Raw genomic sequence first — 21085 nt, 5'->3', positions numbered from 1 at the left:
GTAGGGAGAACGAAGTTGGGACGTCTGGACTGAGAAGGTGTCATTCATCACTCTGCTACTTATTGGGACCCTGGGATTGGGATGCAAAAGTCCTCTAGTTTGTTTCCTCAGCTTTCAGATGGGATTTACCTCAAGGGGTTATGGTGGATGAAGTAAGATTAAATGGGACATGCACGTGGGATGCCGAGCACAGAGCCCAGCACACAGGTCGGTCAGGAAACGCCCGCGACATTCAGTGCCTCACACATGACAGCACCCAGCGTGTGCCCCGCTTGCTTCCAGGCACTTTGACTTCTAACAGGTCTTTCTTGCAGGAGTCTTTAAATTGTTTCTCACACCAATACATATTTTTCTCCTGAGGACTTCAGATACAAAGAGACTGGTACTACTCAGAATTCTATAAAGGAATTTACTTGAACTTTAAGATCTCTTGTCATGGGGGCCAACCTGAACAACCCCAACCCAGCCCAAACAGGTGAACTGGCAGTAAAAACCTCTGTGACTCAGGGTGAAGCCCGGGATTACTAGTCCAAGCAGTGCTCTATGGCAGTTAGAGTGTGACTGGCCAGAGAACTTTTTTACTCCTGCCCTTCAGCAGCGCCTCTGTGGCTCAAAGGCGGCGACAGGCTGCCCCACTGAAGCTGGGTTTGCATTCCTGATAACATTTTCCCCAACTGCCTGCCAGGCCGCCTCACCTGCTGCTTTGAGAAGCGCTGCCATCCGGGTGGACCCTCTCCCGGCCGCTATGTGCAGGGGTGTAGTTCCGTCATAGGTGGTGCTGTCTACGTCGGCGTCACCCTGCAATTCGGCCCACAGGGAAAAGGGTTAGTCGAAGGTCTTGTCCTTTTGTCCCCATGTCCCAGTCTTCATGGCTCCTTGAGTTATATTACTAGCACGGCTACTGTTTGGGGCAGGCTCTGCCACTGAAACAATCCCCAGCTAGAGCTCCCAGGCAAGGGTCGACAGGAATGTCTGAAGCTGCGGCTCTGAAGCCTTGCATAGACATGAAGTAGACGGAGAGGAATGGAGGCAGAAAGGCTGTTACCAACACCATTTTTTCAAAAGGGTTCCCTAAATCTCCCTCGGAATTTAAAGCAAAGGCAAATAAGTGCATCCTTTACCTCCAGGAGCAGGTAGCCAGCCAAGGAGATGTTGTCATGCTCAACAGCCAGGTGTAGCGCTGTGCGACCCGACTTCTGCTCCTGCGAGTTGATGTCGGCCCCGGCGGCCACCAGCTGCTTCAGACACGGCATGCTGTTGCTCATCACGGCTATGTGAATGGCGTTCTGACCTGCGGCGCAGGCACAAGGACAGTCACAGAGTGGGAGGGCTGCTCACAAGATGCTCTCAGTGGAGCTGAAGGAAGTGACAGAACTAGTCCATAGAAAGGGGAGGCTGACGGGTCTCAGCATGTCTAGTGCTGAGTCTCTATTCCAGATAAGTCTTCACAGGCACTGTCACTCAGCTCTGCACGTAAACCCACAGTCTCCTTTGAGGCTCTCAGGAGACACCAAAAACAGGCAAACATTCTTTGAACAAATGATACTTTCTACACTTGAAGTCCAGTGTTTTTAGGGCTCTGCTTTTTCTCCTACTGACTAACTTTCCCAAGTCATCTTTAAAGGAATCAGCTACGGTGAGCAAGAGAAATGCCCACAAAAGATGGTGAATTCATTCCAGGTGATTAAGAAAAGCACTTTGGGTAGAAATCATATAACAACACATTTATCCAATACCTACTAACTGTTTGGAAGGCAGACAGAAAAGGTTATAGCATGACGTGTGATTCTTCTCTTACCTTCTCCGTTGGGGTGGTCGATAAGTAGTGCTGCCTTCTTGTGCTTGAGTAAAATACTGAGAATTTGATCATGTCCTTCTTTGGCAGCGAGGTGTAAAACAGAGTTACCCAAGCGGTCCAGGAGACTCAGGTCCGCCCCAGCCCTCAGCAAGTCCTCCACCACTGCCTCCTGCTTGGTGATCACTGCCAAGTGCAAGGGTGTCTGGGAAGTTGGAGAAGGGGCAGGAGATCACACTGTCAGTAGGAAACACTTACAACCCACAGGCCTGCCAGCAGACGGAGTCATATTGTGGGCTATTTTTCATTCCCAGATTAACTCCTCACCTCTGTAGAGGAATTACTCCCTGTTCCATATCAAATGCTAATGAAATTTACATAGTAGACAAACTTTTAGCCACTCAATTATTAAGATTATTTCTCTATTTACAATTCTTAACAGCCCTCTTGTTTCTCACTTCAGCCCACTGATTCTGATCTATTAACTCATTAGTAATTTTATTTTTCTTGAAATTCTAGTAGGACTCTACCTTCAGCTTATAATTCCATATGTTAACAAATCAAATCAAGACTATGGTTCTACTGAAAAAGTTTAACGAACCACTCAAGAGAAACCAATTAACAAAGGCGCTGTCATTCTATACTGACACAGAAAATAAACTGGTTAAATTAAAAAAGTATCATTCTGTGGTCTGGCTCCATGAGGCCAATCAATAGAATTCCCCAGCCCTGTTTTATAAAAGCTGCCGAAGGATTCTACACTTGGTGAGGGAAACCACAGCACCACGTCACTCAGAGGGATCAGATGGACAACCGAGCTGACCTGCTGACACCTAATAGGTGAGCAAAGAGTCCATTTGATTCCCCTGCCCATGAAGCAGCACCTCGGTCAATGTAAATGAGATGTTTTGAAAACTGTGTGTTTTCAAAATAAGTTAAGACAATCAGTCACAAAAGTATCTTTCACAGAACTGAGGTCACTGACAGAACAGCAATATATTTTTTATACAAAATAGCCTATTTCACAGGAGCCTGTGAAGTCCAGACTGTTGAGTGACAATTTGCTTAAACCTTCCCTCTCAGTAAGCAGTCACTGTGGCAGCGACAGCGAACACCACCCTGGCTGGCGCAGCGAGCCCACACACACCGGGCTCGGATGAAAGGTGCTCAGCCGTCTAAGCCTCAGTTACAGTGACCATTTAATGCCGCAGAAACAAGAGAGGATTTTTCCCCCCAGTTCCCATTCTCCCCTTTATTTTTTTGTCTTGTAGGACTACATCCCGGCTTAAAATGGAATGATATTCTCAAAACTTTAAATATATAGGCTATTGGCTAAAAGCCTGCCTCCTGAAAAATAAGCAAGTAGATAAATAAAAACTTTTTTTATTAGTCAGAAACACTTTTTGGGGAGATGGGAAAAGAAAATAGAATGAGAAAAGATCTGAAATGATATTATTCAGAGATTAGGAATCATCTATAGTTTCAGAGCAATTCTCTTTCATATCATACAAATTCCCTATCGTAAAAGAGGATTTCTGTTTTGGAAGTTTTTAAGTCTCCCATGGTCCCAACAAAGGCTTTCTATGATACTTCAGGCTTTAGATCTTACACCCCAGGATTCAATCTCACACAATTACAACATATGGGCAACTAAGAACCCTTGTGCTATGCCTGGTGGACATATACAAACGTTCTTCAGAGCCAAGCAGACAATGACCCAGAAGCCCAGCTCCTGCATGGATATCTGAGTGATACAAATCCACAGGGGCGCCCTGGTGAGGATATTCGTCGCAGTATTGTGTATGGAGGTGGGACGCAAGAAGCTGTCCACTGCTGGGAAACAGGTACTTTACAGGTGGGAGATGTGCACTCCGGGATTCTCCTCAGGAACTAAAACAGTGAACAAGCTACACACCCAGGTGCACTGGTGAATCCCATAAATAGAGAAGGCAGAAACGTAGTGGCTTTGCAACACAAAGCCACTTACGCATTCTAGAAATAAATTCATGAAGAATTATACAGACACATGCAAATGACTACATGTAAAACTGGTGAAACCTGAATAAGATCATATCACTGTCAGTTTCCTGGTTCTGATAGTGAACTCTAGTTATGCAAGATGCTACCACTGGGCAAACTGGGTGAAGGGTGCATGAGACCTTCTGGTACATTTTTTGCAACCACCTATGAACCTATAATTGCATCAAAGTACAAATGAAAGGAAAAGTTAATGTGAAGCAGAACCAGTATGTATAACATAATGTGGATTGTGTGTGAGAATATACTAAAATATCTACTTATTTAAGGCATTAAGATGTACAAATTGCCAGTTATAAAACAGTCATAGGGATGTAGATAAAGTATAGCACAGGGATTTTGGTCAATAATGTTATAATAATTTGTATGGTATCAGATGGTTACTAGATTTTTCAGGGGAACATTTTGTAAATTCTATAAATGTCTAGTCACTATATTGTACACCTGAAACAGTGTATGTCACTATAATAGTGTATATATAATAGTGTTTAATAGTGTATGTCAACTGTACTTCAAAAATAACAAAATTAAGTTTATATGTTTATGTAGCTGATATGTGGGAATATACTTACAAATACAATAGTTACATTGGGGAGTGGGGCTGGGAGACTTGTGTGCTGCCAGAGAGGGCAACTTGGATCCCTCAAGAAATGTACCTCCTTCTGTGCCATTTTAAGAACTATAGCCCTGGCTTGTGTGGCTCAGTGGACTGAGTGCTGGCCTGTGAACCAAAAGGTTGCCGGTTTGATTCCTAGTCAGGGCACATGCCTGGGCTGCAGGCCAAGTCCCCACCGTGGGGTTGGGGGAGGGGGACATGCAAGAGGCAACCACACACTGATGTTTCTTTCCCTCTCTTTCTTCCTCCCCTCTCTCTGAAACTAAATAAAATCTTTAAAACATTAAAAACTATAAATTTATAACAATTGAAATCATCAAAAATATGCAGGCAACCCCCCCACTAATGTCTTATAGGAACATATACAAATAAAATAACCCACATGAAATGCCCTTGAGTGGCTGTCTACATTGGAGTGAGGGGAAGGGGAGAGGAAAATAGGGTTTAAAGGGAATAGATTTCAAAAATATCTTCAGAAAAATCTTAGCTCTATGGACTTGGATTATTTTGAGCATGTCTCTCTAGGGGTGGGTGAGGACAGAGATCTGATCATGACAGATGGCCACAGAAACGTTCTAAGATTAGAGAAAGGTATTTTGGGAGAATGCTTAAGACAACTGCCAAATAATCCAAATTACTTACAGAACTATTTAACTTCTCATCAAGAATAGTGAACAGAGAACCTTTTCAGCAGATAAACGAGAGTCTAAGTCTTAGTGGTTTCTGGTTTTCAAATTGAAGCTGCCTTTGGGGGTGTGTATGTGAGACCCAGAAAGCACACCAGGAGGTCCAGAATCCCCGCCCACTGACCAGAGTACTGGCAAGGGAGGGAAAAACGAGGCCTGCGACCTCCCGAGAGCCCTGGAACCAGAAGGCTCAGAAGCGGCGAAGGTGGCGGTTTCAGGGTTTTGTCTCCAGCACACTGGAGTCTCAATGCACATAACCAAATGATACAGTAAAGAGTTCAGCACATAAGAAGTCACCACCACTAACCCTGTTGTGCGTGTCTTTTGCAGGTCCTATTTATAAACAGAAAAACAAGTAATTCCTTGAATCTGACCTGCAGGCAGTGAAGGTGAGCAGTCTTTGAAAGGAGGGACGAGAGGTGACAACGTAGGATTACTAGTTTGACTTGTGTGCTTGTGAGGGCGACAAGGAACAGTCACTCCACAGGCCTGAGAGAATCAAGCTTTATGGGCCGAGTGACTTTCCAAATACCAACCGCCCACAAAACGGCATGAAAGATATTTGAAGAAGAGGCCCTTTAAATGTAGTGCATCTAAAATTGGACCTCAACCTAGTTATTTTACAGTGTGAGTCGGCGAGGAACCCCTGACTCCATTTGCCCTTTGATATGAAGCACAACAGCCCGAGAAGCAGCCTTACATCCAGGGGGAGATTGTTATTTCACTGTATCAGGAAACACTCACAGATACAAATCTACTGACAGCTACATGGAAACGTTTTAGTACTTCTGCTTTGAGGAAATAAAAATGATTCATGTCATCTTCTTTAAAAACTGAGGACTGGAACAGGTCCTTTATCATGTAAATGATTGTACGTGAACATTGTCCATATTTTTAGAGAGAGATGCTTCAATCAGGCATCTGAGTGCACCATCTAGGCCAAGGAGGACTGGGTAGTCCCTTTGGGCTGAGTGAGGGGAAAGAGAAAACAGGCAGGCAAGCTGAGCGGGGTGATCCCAGCAGACTGGTACAGAAGACTGGTGGGGCCAGGAAGGCGCCCAGGGGAGCACAGGGGCGAGAGGCGGGAGCAGCCCTGGAAAGCTGAACCCTCCTCCCCATGTGCTAGTGTGGGCCTGTAGGTCTCTTAGCCAGAGGCTGGCCCAGGTCTCCGGGCTCCCAGCACCCAGCACCCAGGATGCAGGTCTGCCCGGGCAGTTTTAATCCCCTTGCCTCACCGCACATCTGCACGAGCCCATGGGGCAGCCTCACTGAGGCTCTACCTAAGTTCCCTCTAGGCAGCTCTGAAGACCTCTGAGACGGAGCTCCTCAATGGTTCTGAGTCCACCTAATTTTTATTTAAACTTGATTTGGGCAAAATTCTTTGGTGTTCCCTGTTTTCTTCACTCTGAGCAGTCTTTCTATTTCTGAAAGATATTTTTTCTTCCTCAAGCAGCCTTTTCATCTTTTTGTATTTTGATTTAATCAGCATCCTTTATTTGATATATATTTAAGCTAAATGTTGTCAAAATGTGTTTCATCAGATTTCAAAAATTCTTATAAATTATTCCCTTTTCAAACGTAATCTTTTTCAATTTTACTTTGCTTGACAGATGTGATGCAGTTATGCTAGGTTCTCCCTCTAACAGGGATTGACTCTCTGGCGGCTTCTCAAGTTTCAAGTGCGCCTCCCTCCAGCAGGCGGCCGAATTTCACATGGGGTGACCGACAGAGCAGAGCAGCCCAATTTATTAAAAAACATTCCCAAGCGCTGGGCTTCCAGGCTGTCACCTGCAAAGATGTTTTGTTGTATGTTCTGCTACTGCTGCCAACATTAGAAATAACTCACACAAACACACCACATGCAAACTACGGATTTTTCAGTTGTATCCTTGATATCTGCACTTACCTGGTAGAGATCATTTCTCATGTTGATAATGTCATCCAAAACCAAACCACACGTGACTTCTAGCAGATCCCTCACAAGCTGAGCATGAAGGTGGATGACTGCTAAGTGTAAGACACTGGAACAAAAATACAATGGTGATAATCAACCAAAGTGTTAATATGAAAAAAAAAACCCAAAAGATTCTCAAGATATAATTAGACTTGTAGACTGCATCTGACTCTCACATCTAGTTTTCTTTGGCCCCCCAAATGTTTTGAATCTATGTAACAGCTGAATCTGAGGTGAAGGTGCCCTTCTGCCTACCCAAGGCTCCTACTCTCTTTTACGGTGCCTGCCTTGTCTCTGGGGGCATTCAGGCTTCATCCCTTGAAGCAGAAAGGCCCCTGGGCTTTGAGGCAGAGAGAGCTGAGTTCAAATCCCAGCTCTGCCTTCATGCTATGGCTGAGGGCATTTTCTCCTCTAACTTTCCCTGACTTGCCTTGACATAGATGATGGGTGTGAAATGCCTGAATTAGGATCTGTTCAGAAAAGTATAGCTGCCTCCCCTAGCTTTGCCACTATGTCTGTAAAACACAGTGCAGTAGCTTTCTTTAAAAAAAAAAAATTATTTATTTATTTATTTATTATTGAGAGAGGGGAAGGGAGGGAGAAAAAGAGGGAAAGAAACATCAGTGTAAGAGAGAAATATGATCAGTTGCCTCTGTCAGTCTGTCTGTCTCTCTTGAAAGTGCTCCAACTGGGGACCAAAACCACAACCCAGGCATGTGCCCTGCCTGGGAATCGAACCAGTGACCTTTCCCTTTGCCCAACCAGGACAGTGCCCAACCAACTGAGCCACACAGGTTAGGGCTGTGGAGACTTCTTAAGATCCTTTGAGATTCCAAGAAGGGAGAATGGAGTCAGGCATTTAGTTGGTGGGAGAAGACTCTTGAGGCCAGCTTCTAAAGGAACAACGTGAATGTATTTCTTCCTCGCACATGTTCCCTCTGCCTGAAATGGTTTCGGTCCTCTCTCCTCTGTCTGGACAGTGCATCTTCACCCTTCACATTTCAGTTCAAACCTTATGTACTTGGAGAACACTCCCCCAACTTCCTAGGCAGAGTGAGTTGTCTCCCCTTGAGTTTACCGCTTGGCTGTACAACTGCACTTTTCTACACATCTTTCTCCCTCTCTGTCCTGTGATCTTTGTGGAGGCTGGTTCTTTGGGTCAGCATTTCTGGCCTGGCACACAGTTTAGTCACTAAAATAAGGATGACAGAACTGAGGGGCTTGCACTAACGAGGTCAAAATCTTGGCATTTGCCAAGCATCATTACATTTTTTTGTGTTAAGAAAACTTACTATTAAAATTAACTTAATAACAAACAACAACAGTAACAACAATGAAAGTGGCTACTGTTTGTTGAGAGCATCTATTTATCAGACTGTGCTAAGCACTTGACATACATTGCTCTCATTTATTGTAACAGTGATCCGATGAGGTAGGTAATATTATCCTCATTTTTCACATGATGATACTGAGACTTACAGGCGTAACAGAAACCAACCTGGGTCACAGAGACCCTGTGGTGAGGTCTCACTACTCACCAGTAGTGAGCAGTGACGCTGGGGTTTAAGCCCAGGTCTGTCTTGCTCCAAAGCATCTCTTAATCCCACTCTCGGGGAGTACGTGAAGAGTTGAGGGTGAACACCTAAGAGGAACAGTACCCCAAAGCATGGGCAGGCTGTGGTGCAGGGCACACCGGAAGCACCGCATGATGGTGGCAGCACATCTAGGGCTGGAGACACCGGCTGGAGCTGCTCTAACTTAAGGATAACAGGTGTCATCTTATCCAGTCTTTTTTCTTTGCAATTAGCAAGTATATCTTCCCTGGGGGGCCTCAAAAACTAAACTGTGACTCCATGACTTGAGAGATATTTTTAAATGAATGATTTCAGAGTTTCACTATTGTCTCTTGAAATGAGAGGCTGGAAGCAGGCTTCTGAAAAAGGCCTGAAGTCTGACGCAGACGTGATGCACATATACCAAGAAAAAGGCCACAGTTGAAAAACAGCCTAAAAATTTCCATGTGCAGCTCAGCAGTTCATAGCAGAAGTACATTCCCCCTCCCCCATAAATCCTCACACCCTCATGGGAATTTCCCCAATACCAGAAATTTTTATTATTTTTTTCTTTATTCTATTTTCTATGATGACTAATAGCCACAGGCTTCAGATTCTTAGCCACATATGACAAGCTCAATGAAAACAATGGGCCTGAGCTCTGAAGGCCAAAAGGTATCCACTTTGTCTACATTCCTTTCAGGACCCCATCAGTGTCCCCAAGTCTCAGATCTCTGGCCTCTAGCTGTGGCGAGCCCTGACAGCCTGATTGCACGAGTATGTCTGGGGGCCTTGGAGGGGACTCTAGGTACAGATTTCCTGCTTGGGCAGGGGAGGCCACCTCCTAGGCCCTTCTGTGTATGTCCAGGTCCTCCTACCTGTTTACGCCTCCCCTGCACTACACCCACCTGAATGCATGGGCCTAGTGTTCCTTCCCATGACCCCCCCTTCCAACACCAGCCATCCCTTTCTAACTTGTACATGTGTGTTTTTTTTTAGGCTCATCGATGCAGCAGGTCCCCAGGAGTGTCACTTAAAGTGTTGCTGTGCTGCCTTGGTTAACTGCTTTCCCTTGTGGTTACACGCTACTGGGTGCTACTAGGAGAATTTAACCCTGTTAAAAAACATTCTGCTGTTCATGGCATTACACAAAGAAGGCAGTATGGGTTCCTCTCATACTATGAAACAAGGCCAGTGGTTATACCACATCCTTGGTTACGCTGCAAGGAATGAGAACAAAGGTCTGTGTTTGAAAACCCGAGGTTGGCACTTTCCTAAAGAATTCGGTTCAGTTTTCAAACAGAGGTTTACAATATAGCACTCAGGAGCTGTTTCACAGAAAAGGATTTCTCATTGTCAGCACTATTTTAGGGAGGTTTTAGATAAGGCATTTGAGACTTGAATCTGAGGACTGCTGTCTTGTTATTTTTACAGGCCGTTGAGATTATTTTAGAAGTCTCAATGAAAGGATGGAGGGAACTGTTTTAGAAAGAAGCCAGGTGGCTTTGCAAGGACAAGCTCCATCGCAGCGGGAACGGGAGGCTCAGTGTTGGGAGTGCCAGACTCCCTTACAATGCGGGGCAGAGCGGTCAGGAGTCTGAGCCAGTCACAGACTGGAGACCATCCACAGAGGCGGCAGAGAAGGAACCGGTAACTGGGAAAGAATGACTTCTGCCTCTGAATCATTTTGTTGTTGTACTGTCTGTTTTTTTAAAGACTACAGCACCCAGTATTTCCCAACAGAATCCCATTTAAGCACTAACCAGGCCTGACCCTGCTTGAGCTTCTGAGATCAGACAAGACCGGGGGTGTTTAGAGTGCTGTGGCCGGAGACTGTGGCATCTTTATTGGGCTTTCTCTTGAGTAGGCTTTCATTACAAAGAGACCAAGGAATAACAAGTGCTTTGGGGATCTGGTAGGCTAAGTTTTCTTATTACATTATCCAATAATTAAAGCAAGTGCTATTATTCTAAGTATTTGCTTACTAAATATTATTCCAAATTTTATTTCTATAAATAAAGCAAGGCTTTTCAAAAAGCACTATTGCCTGCACACATCTCAGTTCTCTTGCCCAGAATGCTGTGCTCTTAGATGAGCATTCCAGCTGCTCTAGAGTCGGAGAGCTGCGAGTCACAGGGCAGGAAGAGCAAATTATGCCACTCACCCTCACTGACACGTTCTCTTCCCTGAGACAGTACTCCAGTTACAGGACCCAAGAATGCACGATCGATTCTTCTTCCCGCTAGCCAGTATGCGCACAACGGTTATCTCTTCTCCCCACCCTGAAACAGCCCTGGGGACAGAAGTCCTCACTCACCTGTCCCCGTTCTCATCCTGCACTGCCGTGAGATGGCGCTGCACAGCCAGCAGCATCTTCACGTCTCCGGTCACTGCGTAGTCAAACAGGGCGTTGGCGTGCCGCTTGGCAAGCTGCATGGCCTTCTCTAGGAAGAGGTTATCTGCAAGGCAACGATCACAGTCACCGTGGAGTCTCCCATGCTGGCACTACAAGTACGGCATCACTGGGGTCAAAACCAACAGCACCAGTGTTCTGATACTTTGACACACATTGTTTTAGTTGCAAATGCTCCTTTAGGTGCTTTTGGACTGTGCTCACTAGAAACAGCACAAGTGGATATGGGCTGACTGACAAATATAGAGGCTGACCTAAGAAAAATCTATCTACAGTGTGTTAGGGGGAAAGAAGTTCAGAAATGTCTGTTATTTTAAAAGGGACATCTAGGTAATGCTGATTGGATTTTGTTGTAATTATAACTAAGTGCTCAATATCTTGGTGAAATAATCCTCTGTTGGGTCTTGAGCAGCCCTCCCCTTAGGCAAGTGTCAGAAAACCCCATCTCTGCCACAGACAGACGTACTTGCCATGAGCCACTGATGTGTCTGTAAGGTTTGCTTCCTGCAGGTCAGGGATGCAAACTGCGGCCTGCATGCCCAAATCCTGCGTGTGGTCTGTTTTCACAGGGCCCCCCAGGTAAGCAGGGCTTGTTCATTTTTAAAGGAGTATAAAAAATATGCGCTAGAGACCATATGTGGCTGCCAAGCCTAAATATTTACTATCTTTCCCTTTACAGAAAGTCTCCTGAGTACAGTGCGGGGTGGCCTGGACTCCTGACATGCATTCTGGTGAGCACTGGCTCCAAGTACACACAAGAGTTCACTGCCTCTCCTACCCCTGGCTCTTCAGAAAAGGGCATGGGGGTCAAAGGAGAAGTTCTTATTTTGAGGCAAATTTCCACTTGAGCATGATGATCAAGCTACAGTCTGGAGAGGAGAAACTATTACAGTTATAGAAGCTGTTTTCTATTATCAGTGGTAGAAATGATTTTGATTCTGTCTTGCAATGCTCTAAAACTGCATGGTTGTGATTGGTGAGTGATATGTAAATGAATGTACTTTATATTCAAAGATAACACTGGGAAAATGGAAACACAAATGTGAACAAAATGACCTGACACATGCTTTTCAACAGGCACAGAGGACTGTGGAGGGCGCACTGAGCTGGATATTGATAAATTGTCTTTAAATTAACAAAAAAAAAGAAACCTGTCTTCTGAAATAATTTCTCCACCTAGCAGCGACTCATCCCCTCCCCAACCACACAAGTAATCATCTGTGTCCTCACTTACCCTGAAACCTAGAAATCTCTCCCTTTCCTCCCACTGGACCTGGCGGGGTCGCATCCTCATCCCCACTGCCGGCCTCCTGATCTTCTTGTTCTGAGGTTTCAGTTACTTTCCCAGAGAAACTGGCAGCCTCTCTGTCACCACTCTCGTCACAACCTTCAGGGTCATTTTTGGATGAGGTGTCCCTGGTTCCTAAGATAAGAGCAGAAACATCAGCTTTTTCTCAATAAAATCTATTTATTAAGTTATAATCACTGTTTCAACATAGCTGTGGAGCTATTTTAAACTCTCAGTTCTAAAAACCATTTTTAAAAACTTGAGGTGGAAGTAACATAACATTATATTAATTTCAGGTATACAATATAATGATTTGGTATCTGTATATTGAGAAAAGATCATTATAATCAATCTTATTAACATCGGTCAGCATACACAGTTACAAATTTTTTTTTCTTGTGGTAAGAACTTTTAAGATGTTAAAAAACATCTTTTTTACACTTCAAAAAACTTGCATCTCTTCCCTTTATTTGTAAGGAACAAAATGAAATAAGGCTCTTTTGTGAATTATAGGAAAGTGGAACTTTTCAAGTTTGTGAAAGCAGACTCATTTCTTTCCTAAAGCTACTACTGTATTTTTCACACCATAACATGCACCTAGGTTTTAGAGGAGGAAAATAGGAAAACAATTTTTGAAGCAAAAAATGTGGTAAAACATTTAATAACATAAATAACATAATATTTCACCAATGTAAATGTAAACAGAACCCAACGGCAGCATTAACCGCTATTATTCCTCCCAAATTTGGGGGAGAGGAGAAAACAGTGCGTCTTATAGTCCGAAAAATACATTAATTAACCAAATAAGCTGTAAAGACACCGTCTCTATTCACATTCTTTAGTGTGGGGGCTATCCAGTGCGTCATTTTGGACCCTGCTCTTTCAGGTCTGACTCCGTTATCTGACAGGGACGACGAGAGAGCACCCACATTTCATGGGCAGACTGGTTCAAATCCTGGTCCTGCCACTAATAGGTATGTCTCCCAGTGAATGAGTGAACATTTCTGAACCTCAGTGTTCTCTGACTGTTAAATGGAGATACTGTTATTTTTCTTACAGAGCAATCTTGAAGATTACTTAAAACATGTTAAGGCAGCAGACCTAAAAACAAGCCTTCATTCCATAGAGGGGAAGAGGTCATTGTATCATTTCTTCAATGGGTACACTGGAATGGATATGGAGTATAAACTACCTGGTGTGGCAACTGCTAATTATGGGAAGCATTTGATGGGAAAAGGACATCCCTACAAGATTCAAAATGTTTTCAAGTATAGTGTTTGAGGAAAAAAGAGAGAATAGCTAAGTGTGGTGGCTATTTTATGTTTGAATAGTCAAGTCTCTCTATGTCCCTTTTTAATGTTCTTTTCTTCCTCCTGTTCTTGCCACTTACAAAGTAAATATATAAATATAAACGCTGCATCATGAGTAGAATTTTCCCCAGGAAATAATGAGTTTCTTGAAAAATCACCTTCTTAGCTTATTTGCATTCATCATTTTTTCAAGATAATATTGTTGTGATAAACAATGATAAAAAACTTTTTGGCATTACTTGGGTTTTTTCTTCCTTTCTCAGAATTAAATAAAGAAAGTATTACTTACCATGCTTCATCCCAGCATTAGATTTAGTGGTTCCAGGGTGGAAGGTAATTCCACCATATGTTGGAAATCCATAGTGGGAGAAGCCATACCCTGAAATAGAAAGTAAAACAAGGAACCCTCAGGATGGTTTTCCTTACAAGGGTTCAGCAACCTTAGTGTCCTCCACTCAGGGGAACACATGCTTTGGTGTGGGAGGCATTTTCCTGACACAGTGCTTCTGCTGAGAGTTAGTAAGATGTATCATGGGGTGGGGGTGGTCATGATAATCGGAATTTCACTCTGGCAAACTTACACTGGGCAAGTCAGGCAGTGCCCGGGCTTGGGCAGCACCCGGGAGTCCCTGCTGGAGAGAATTGCACCCTACCTTGGGGGGAGAGGCCAAGGAGGAATGATACCACACAAAGTCAGACTTGCCAAAACTGAACCAAACAAAATACAGTAAAATACAGGGAGGGACTCCTTCACAGAAACAAGGCTTATTTTCACACATTTTTGATAGAAACATAAACTGGTAAAACTCTTTGGGAAAGCAGCTGGTATTAGATGTTATATTCTCTGACACAGTAATGTTACTTCAAAGAATGTAATTTTAAAAAATATCTGGAATAAAAGAAAAGGAATGTGGATTGAATGGTTCAGTATAACATTTTACATAGAAAAAGGATACAACAGTCAAGTATGTTATATTATGGCCCCCATTAGGGAGAAGCAGTACATGCTTTTCTACAATGGTTCTCTGCACACAAGCGTGATACAAGGATACAAGAAAATGGTTTACAATACTGTGCATAAGAAGGATACACACAGCTGTACTTGAGAAAGTGCATAAATATATAGCATAATGTAGAAAAAATTAGAAGTAGTTAAACTTGGATGGCAGTATTTTATATATTTTCATAATTTCTGTAATTTTCAACATTTCCAAAGAATATCAAAACAACTACGTCACAAAAAAAGAGGGAATATATCAAAATGTTCACAGAGGTATTCTTTGGATATCTGGCTTTGGGTAATTTTTGGTATTATCTACATGTTGTAAAATGAAATGACATTTCTTTGAAAAGAATTCTGTTTGTTGGGAAATTGTAATTTAACATATCACACTCAATAGTGTCATAGCTTCCTCACCCCACAGATAAACTGGGAAATCTAGGAAAGGAAAATTCTCCCTTCTCCCATGTGAAATAGCTTTAGAAAGAACAGACCCACTTCGTACCTGGACCGGTGCTTCCGGCACCCCCTCCTCCACCACCACTGCCATACATGCCTCCACCTCCAGCCCCTGCACCGCCGCCGCCGCCGAAACTATCTGAGAAATTGGGCATGAGCTTCTGCCGCTTCCTCTGCACTTCCTCTTTATCTGTTGTGAAAGGAAGAGAAACCAGAGGAGAAAAGATTGATTCAGTTCCATGCCTAGCCACAGAAAGGATATTGACCCTAATGGTATTTTTAAATATTTTAAAGGGAAACAGAAAGCACCCAAGGAGGAAGAGATGTGAAATTTCAAGAAGCATTAGATTTGTTCCAGTGACATGAAGACTGAGAACCAGCCTCAGGGAGACCACAGAGCGGTACACACCCAAATCCTCCCTACAACAGTCTCTTAAGTCTCCAAAGTCAAAGCAGACTGTCCATCAAAGATGAAGATCCTGAATAAGGAAAACATTATTGAGCATTTCACTTGGTGACACAGAACAGCTATCATTATCCAGCTAACACTAATTATGTATCTCCCACGAGACAGGTGCTGGGGATACAGAGAAGTGTGACATAATGTCTTTGCTGTCGAGAACCCTCCAACATAATTTTAAGGGTGTGGGGGAAAGACTTAGACAGAGAGCACTATAATTCTATGTATATTAAATGCATGGTACAAACCAGTTCCAAGAGTTCAAAGGAGGACTTCTGGAAAGTCTCAGTGGGCTGGAAAATTCAGAGAAACCTCTTAGAATCAATGTTTTATCAGGAGAGGGCAAGGGGAAGATGTTCCGGGAAGGGGATATGGAAGGAATGTCATGCAAGAAAGAGTGTACACACTGTGTACTTAGGGGAATAGCAGTGGATCAGCTTAGCTGAAATGAAAGTTTAGTATGATGAACTGTGGAGAAACAGCTCTGATGGGGACCACATTGTGGAGCACCTGGAGGATGAACTGAAGGGACTTAACTTACAGGCAGCAGAGCCAACCAATGTTTCTGAACTGGGGAATGGTGTGCGTTACTGGTATTTTAGGAAGATTCAATTGTCTCTGGTACATCAGACAAAATAAAGCATCAAAGGGAGGAGACAATGCAGACATAAGGTAATGGAAACTGTTCCTTAGTGGTCACCATGATAATGAAAACAGGTGACGCACAGAAGGACATTGAAAGAGGGATCTGTAGCCCTTGGGGTGACCGATGAGATATGGAAGACTGAAGGTCTATGACCACTACTTGACAAAAATGCAGTGATGCTGAGAATTGTGATGGGTGAGGACTAAATGCTCCTTAGACTCTTCCCGATTCCCCATGTGGGTGCTCTGTTTTTCTCTTCCTCTCACTATCGATGCTTCTTACTGCGCCCCCGCCCTCCGCCCCAAGTTCTGGCACTGCCTTTGTGGTCTAATGTTCCACTCTTGTTTCTTCTTCCTGTTTCCCTTTCTCTTCTCTGATTTTCCTACTATTTAATTTTTCCTCCCTTCTCTCTTTTGGGTTGAAGGAATGAAAAAGATTTTTGCTTAAATTGAATAAGCAGGCGATGTGGTATCCTTTTTCTCAATCAGCAGTCCAGTACTTAACAACTGTCTTATTTCAGATTTTTCAGTGTCACTGTGGTCGTGGTTTATGTTCAGAAATATCTTCACTTATTTCTAATTCTGTGGTTGTTTCCTTCATGTCAGGGCTAGAAAGAATGCTGTTGTTTACTGATTATCTTGTGATCATCTGAGTGCAGTTGAAACCTTAAGCCAGGGAAAGTAGGGTAGCAAAGTGCACTTAGAAAGTCATCATTTAAAAACTAACTATGTCCAGATTTGCTAGGAAGAAAAAAGCCAAGGTGGATCGCTTTAAAGAAAGTATGCTTCCATAGAAAGAGGTGATCTCGAAGTGGAGAAACTTTAACAATTTCCCCATCAAAGATTTTAGACTGATTTATATAATTTTTTACCAGTTGTATGATAACTAACAGTCCCACTTATTTACTCATCCTATGAACTGCTGCACTCGCAAAGAATGTTAGTTCACTAGGAGTATGAGACCGGAGGGAAACAGCTGACTCGTCTTCAGAAATAAAAGTTACCCATTGACATCTTTTCTGGCACAGAGATCATTTTGTATTTGCGATGTACTTCTTTTGACTCATAAAACATGTTCACTGGTTATATTTTACTCTAAAATGAGAATTTTTAGGATTTAATTAAAAAATATTAATGATCCTATAGCTATTAAGATTTCAATGACAAGAAATTGATACAGAAAATTCCAAGTGCCAAGCTTTTTAATAAAAAATCCTGTTGTCTAAATTTCCATAGAATTGAAGGTGATATGATGATTTTCACACTGGGTTCATTCATCCTTGGGGTCTGCCTTTGACAGTGGCACCATGAGGTGTACAGTGGAACATCAACCTATCCTAGAAGGGACGTCAGTCTGGAAGGCTGCTCACTCATGGTTAAGGGACTTGCCTGAAGTCAAGGGATCAGATCCAAAGTCTAGTGAGCTTTCCATTATATTAAACTGCCATTCTTTGGGAAGCATTCCACAAAAGCTTTGCTTCCTTTAATAAATGATGATTTAAGATATAACAGATGAGTTTACAAAAGGAGATAAACTTTTAGCCTCCACTGCCTTTTGCTGTGCACGTGCCTTGAAAGTACCTCGCTTTCACTTTTCAGGTTCTAGTTTGCCATATTTAACAAGCACCTACTACGTGACACACACTGTTCTAGATGCTGGGGATGTGGCAATAAACACGAAAGACCACATCTGGAGTAGGAAGAAGACAACAGACACATCCATTAGTAGAGAAAACAGTTTGACAGACTGATAAAAATAATGAAGAATATAAAATCAGGCAATGAGACAGGACGTGACTGCATGGATTGGGGGCAGTGAAAGGTGTGTGCAATGACTTCTGAGAAATGTACATAATCATTCCTTGGGTTGTACAGTTTGGATCATTTCCATATACTTATGGTAAATGCCTATTGTTTTTCTGACTAGTCTCATGCTTGGTGTGATTGTTTCTCCTTGTGATTATTTCAATTTGGGATTTTATAATCCAGAAGTTTTTATAGATTAAGGTAATTTGTTATCTTCAATAAAACAGCTCTAATCTCACAATGACTCAATCACAATAAGCGTTGGTCATTTCTATGCTCATACATATCTGGTTTTCTTTTCTTTTAAAAAAGATTTTATTTAATTTTTAGAGAGAAAAGAAGGGAGGGAGAGAGACAGAGAGAAACATTGATTTGAAAGAGAAACATCAATCAGTTGCCTCTTGTATGTGCCCCGACCTGGGACCCAACTCACAACCCAGACACGTGCTCTGACCAGGAATCGAACCTATGACCCTTTGCATTGTGGGACAACACCTAACCAACTGAGCTTCACCGGCCAGGGCTGGTTTTCCTTTTTTTAACATGGTGTGTGTGTGTGTGTGTGTGTGTGAGAGAGAGAGAGAGAGAGAGAGAGAGAGAGAGAGAGAGAGAGAGAGAGAGAGAGAGAGAGAACACTTGACATTATTTTGAAAACATTTCAGGACAAGAAATCTAACTTTTTTTTAGAAAGTCCAAAATTTTTGTCTACTTTTAAAGAAGGATGTTTAACCCAAAGCAGTGATTTTCAAATTGTATGCAGACTGAAACATTCAGAAGACCCCAGGCAGCTCCTGGGTAGGGAAGTGAAGAAAGGTGAGAGAGCTTCTGGGAAAGGCTAAGTGGGCAGAGCTCTCTACCTCTATTTTAACCCGAGCCTATCAGGTTTACATACTGGGATTTTGCATGAAATTTCACGTGGAGGGAGAAAAAGGTTCCTCTGCTCACAACGTTTTCAAACCACCAGTCACGGAACACACTATAAATCTGACTCATCAGTGGAGAGGTCACAACCTCAGAAAAGAAATAAGAACTCATGAAATATCTAAATCCTCTCGCCACAACATGAATTCTACAAGAAGAAAGTCCTCTTTAAAATCACCCATCACGTGTTGCTATCACAGGATCCAACACACATGTGGACTGTTGCTAAGGTGCCTTTTGTGACCTCCAACTCAGCCAGGACCGGGGTGCCCTGTGCAACCATCCACTGAACTCCCTCTCCAGTCTCACTTCCCTGTAGCCCAAGGTTTCTCATTCTGTTTGTGCTGTGACCCATTTTGCGGTCAGTGAAGCCTTTAGATCCCCTCTTAGATCACAGTTTTCCATATGTAAAATACAAAATAGGTTTACAAAAAAGCAGATTACATTAAAGTACATTTCTATCCACAGACCCCTTGGGGATCAGTGGCCACCAGGAAAAGAAATACCTGTTCCACTCATTCTGAGAGCATTCTCAGTGCTGAATTTCCCTCCCTGCCCTCTCCAGTTCCGCTCCTACCTTTTGATTGGCCTATTTGGAATTTGCTACAAGAACCTAAAGTGCAACATACTATAAACTGAGCTCCCTCTTTGCTCACCCAAACATACTTTTGCTTCTCTGATTCTTTCATCAATTCAGCCACATCACAGACTTCCTAGGCGGGATTCCTAGAACCATCTATGACTTCTGAATTACTTGCTCACCTCCTACCTCAACCAGCACCTGGGTGCTCTCGACACCATCACTGAACTGCTTTTTGAAGCCACCTTGTCCTTTCGTGCTTTGCACTAATACCTTTAGGAACCTCACCATTTCTCACTTGGATGCTTGCATTACTCTTCTGACTCATTGTCTGCTGCCCAGATGGTCCCCCCAGTTCACATAAAGAAGTCAGAGCCATCATTCCAAATTCAAACAGGCCTGGTCTTTCCCCTCTCCAAAATCAACGCGAAATTCTTCAGCTGCCAGTCCTAGCACTTCAGGGGCTGGCTCTGGCATTCCTGTCCTGCCTTGGCCTCAGGAGTCCATCTCAGTAATCATAATGCTCACTTTTCTTTGAACAAACACAAGCTGTTTTAGCTCCTCAAGTTTCTGAATTCTAGAAAACCCTTTCCCTTTTTCCTTGCACATGCGGCTACTGAAGTACACTCCCAATGCTGACTTTAAAGAAGGCTTCTTCTAGGTGGCTCTAGATGCAAGGGCTCTCTCTTCAGCACTCTCATATGTATTTGTGGATGCTTCCCTTTTGGAACTAATCAAAATAATTAATTTGCATTATAAGTATTTAAGGAGACGATTATCTCTCCTTCTTGGTGTGTCTTTTGTGAGGAAAAGACTGGCGCTTTATTCATGTTTACAGTTCTGCAATGCGTGGGGGCTGAGTCTTCTGTCCGCCTGCGTGAGGCCTGCAGATGGAGCGGCTGACTGTCCTGCACAGTCATCTTTCTTCTCAACCGCTGCAACGCTGTACTGCTCAATAAATGATAGTTTCAAATTCTCAAGTGTGTCAATGGTGAAAATAACACTATTTTTAAAAGTCTGGACTTAATTTCAAGACCCCCAAATTGTATATTAACTTCTCTTCTCTAAAATAAGTACCAGAGACCCACAGGCCAGTTACTAGGAAGCTGTTCAAAGTAGGTGACTAAATGGTATTTTCTAATACGCGTGTCCTCTTATTGAAACAAGAGCAAGAGTATAAACAACCGAGTTACCTTTGATCTCGGGGTAATAGAGAAAAGGTTTTGGTTCACTAGTTTCCAAATCAGATTTCCTCCGAAGTTGGACAAACACGGAGGCTGGTTTGGTAATGTTGACATCTTTGTATTTTGGTGTTTTGAAGACGATGGCAAACTGCAGGATACAAAGATCCAAACATTAGGGTGGGACTACTAGTTTTCCCAGTAATGCTACTCATTCAATGCATTCTTTATGCTCAAGGTTTAGACACAGTGTACAAAAAATACAGCACCCTAAAGAGAGTTACAAACTCAGAATTCTATATCCATACATTTTAATTAAATTGCCATTGTGAAACTGAAGGCAGACTATATTGATGTATTGCAAATCTTTATTATTTTATT

At 42.9% G+C, this 21085-nt stretch overlaps 1 protein-coding gene across 4 annotated transcripts in view; it reads right to left on the bottom strand.

The window, feature by feature from the left end:
* NFKB1 (nuclear factor kappa B subunit 1) overlaps positions 1-21085 on the bottom strand; it is a 127585-nt gene that overhangs the window by 8537 nt on the left and 97963 nt on the right. For all 4 annotated transcript variants that reach the window (XM_045820102.1, XM_045820101.1, XM_045820104.1 and 1 more), the window contains exons 11-19: positions 20717-20855; positions 15158-15301; positions 13942-14031; positions 12289-12477; positions 10959-11100; positions 7041-7155; positions 1799-2000; positions 1122-1291; positions 696-798 (exon numbers count right to left, since the gene is read on the bottom strand). In XM_045820102.1, the coding sequence (XP_045676058.1) occupies positions 696-798; positions 1122-1291; positions 1799-2000; positions 7041-7155; positions 10959-11100; positions 12289-12477; positions 13942-14031; positions 15158-15301; positions 20717-20855 (1294 nt within the window). The remainder of the gene's footprint in view (positions 1-695; positions 799-1121; positions 1292-1798; positions 2001-7040; positions 7156-10958; positions 11101-12288; positions 12478-13941; positions 14032-15157; positions 15302-20716; positions 20856-21085) is intronic.

This window comes from Phyllostomus hastatus, unplaced genomic scaffold, assembly GCF_019186645.2.
Source record: "Phyllostomus hastatus isolate PE091 unplaced genomic scaffold, TTU_PhHast_1.1 phas_scaffold_39, whole genome shotgun sequence".
In the NCBI taxonomy this organism is placed as follows: Eukaryota; Metazoa; Chordata; class Mammalia; order Chiroptera; family Phyllostomidae; genus Phyllostomus; species Phyllostomus hastatus.
This window is presented reverse-complemented; position numbering and strand designations above follow the sequence as displayed.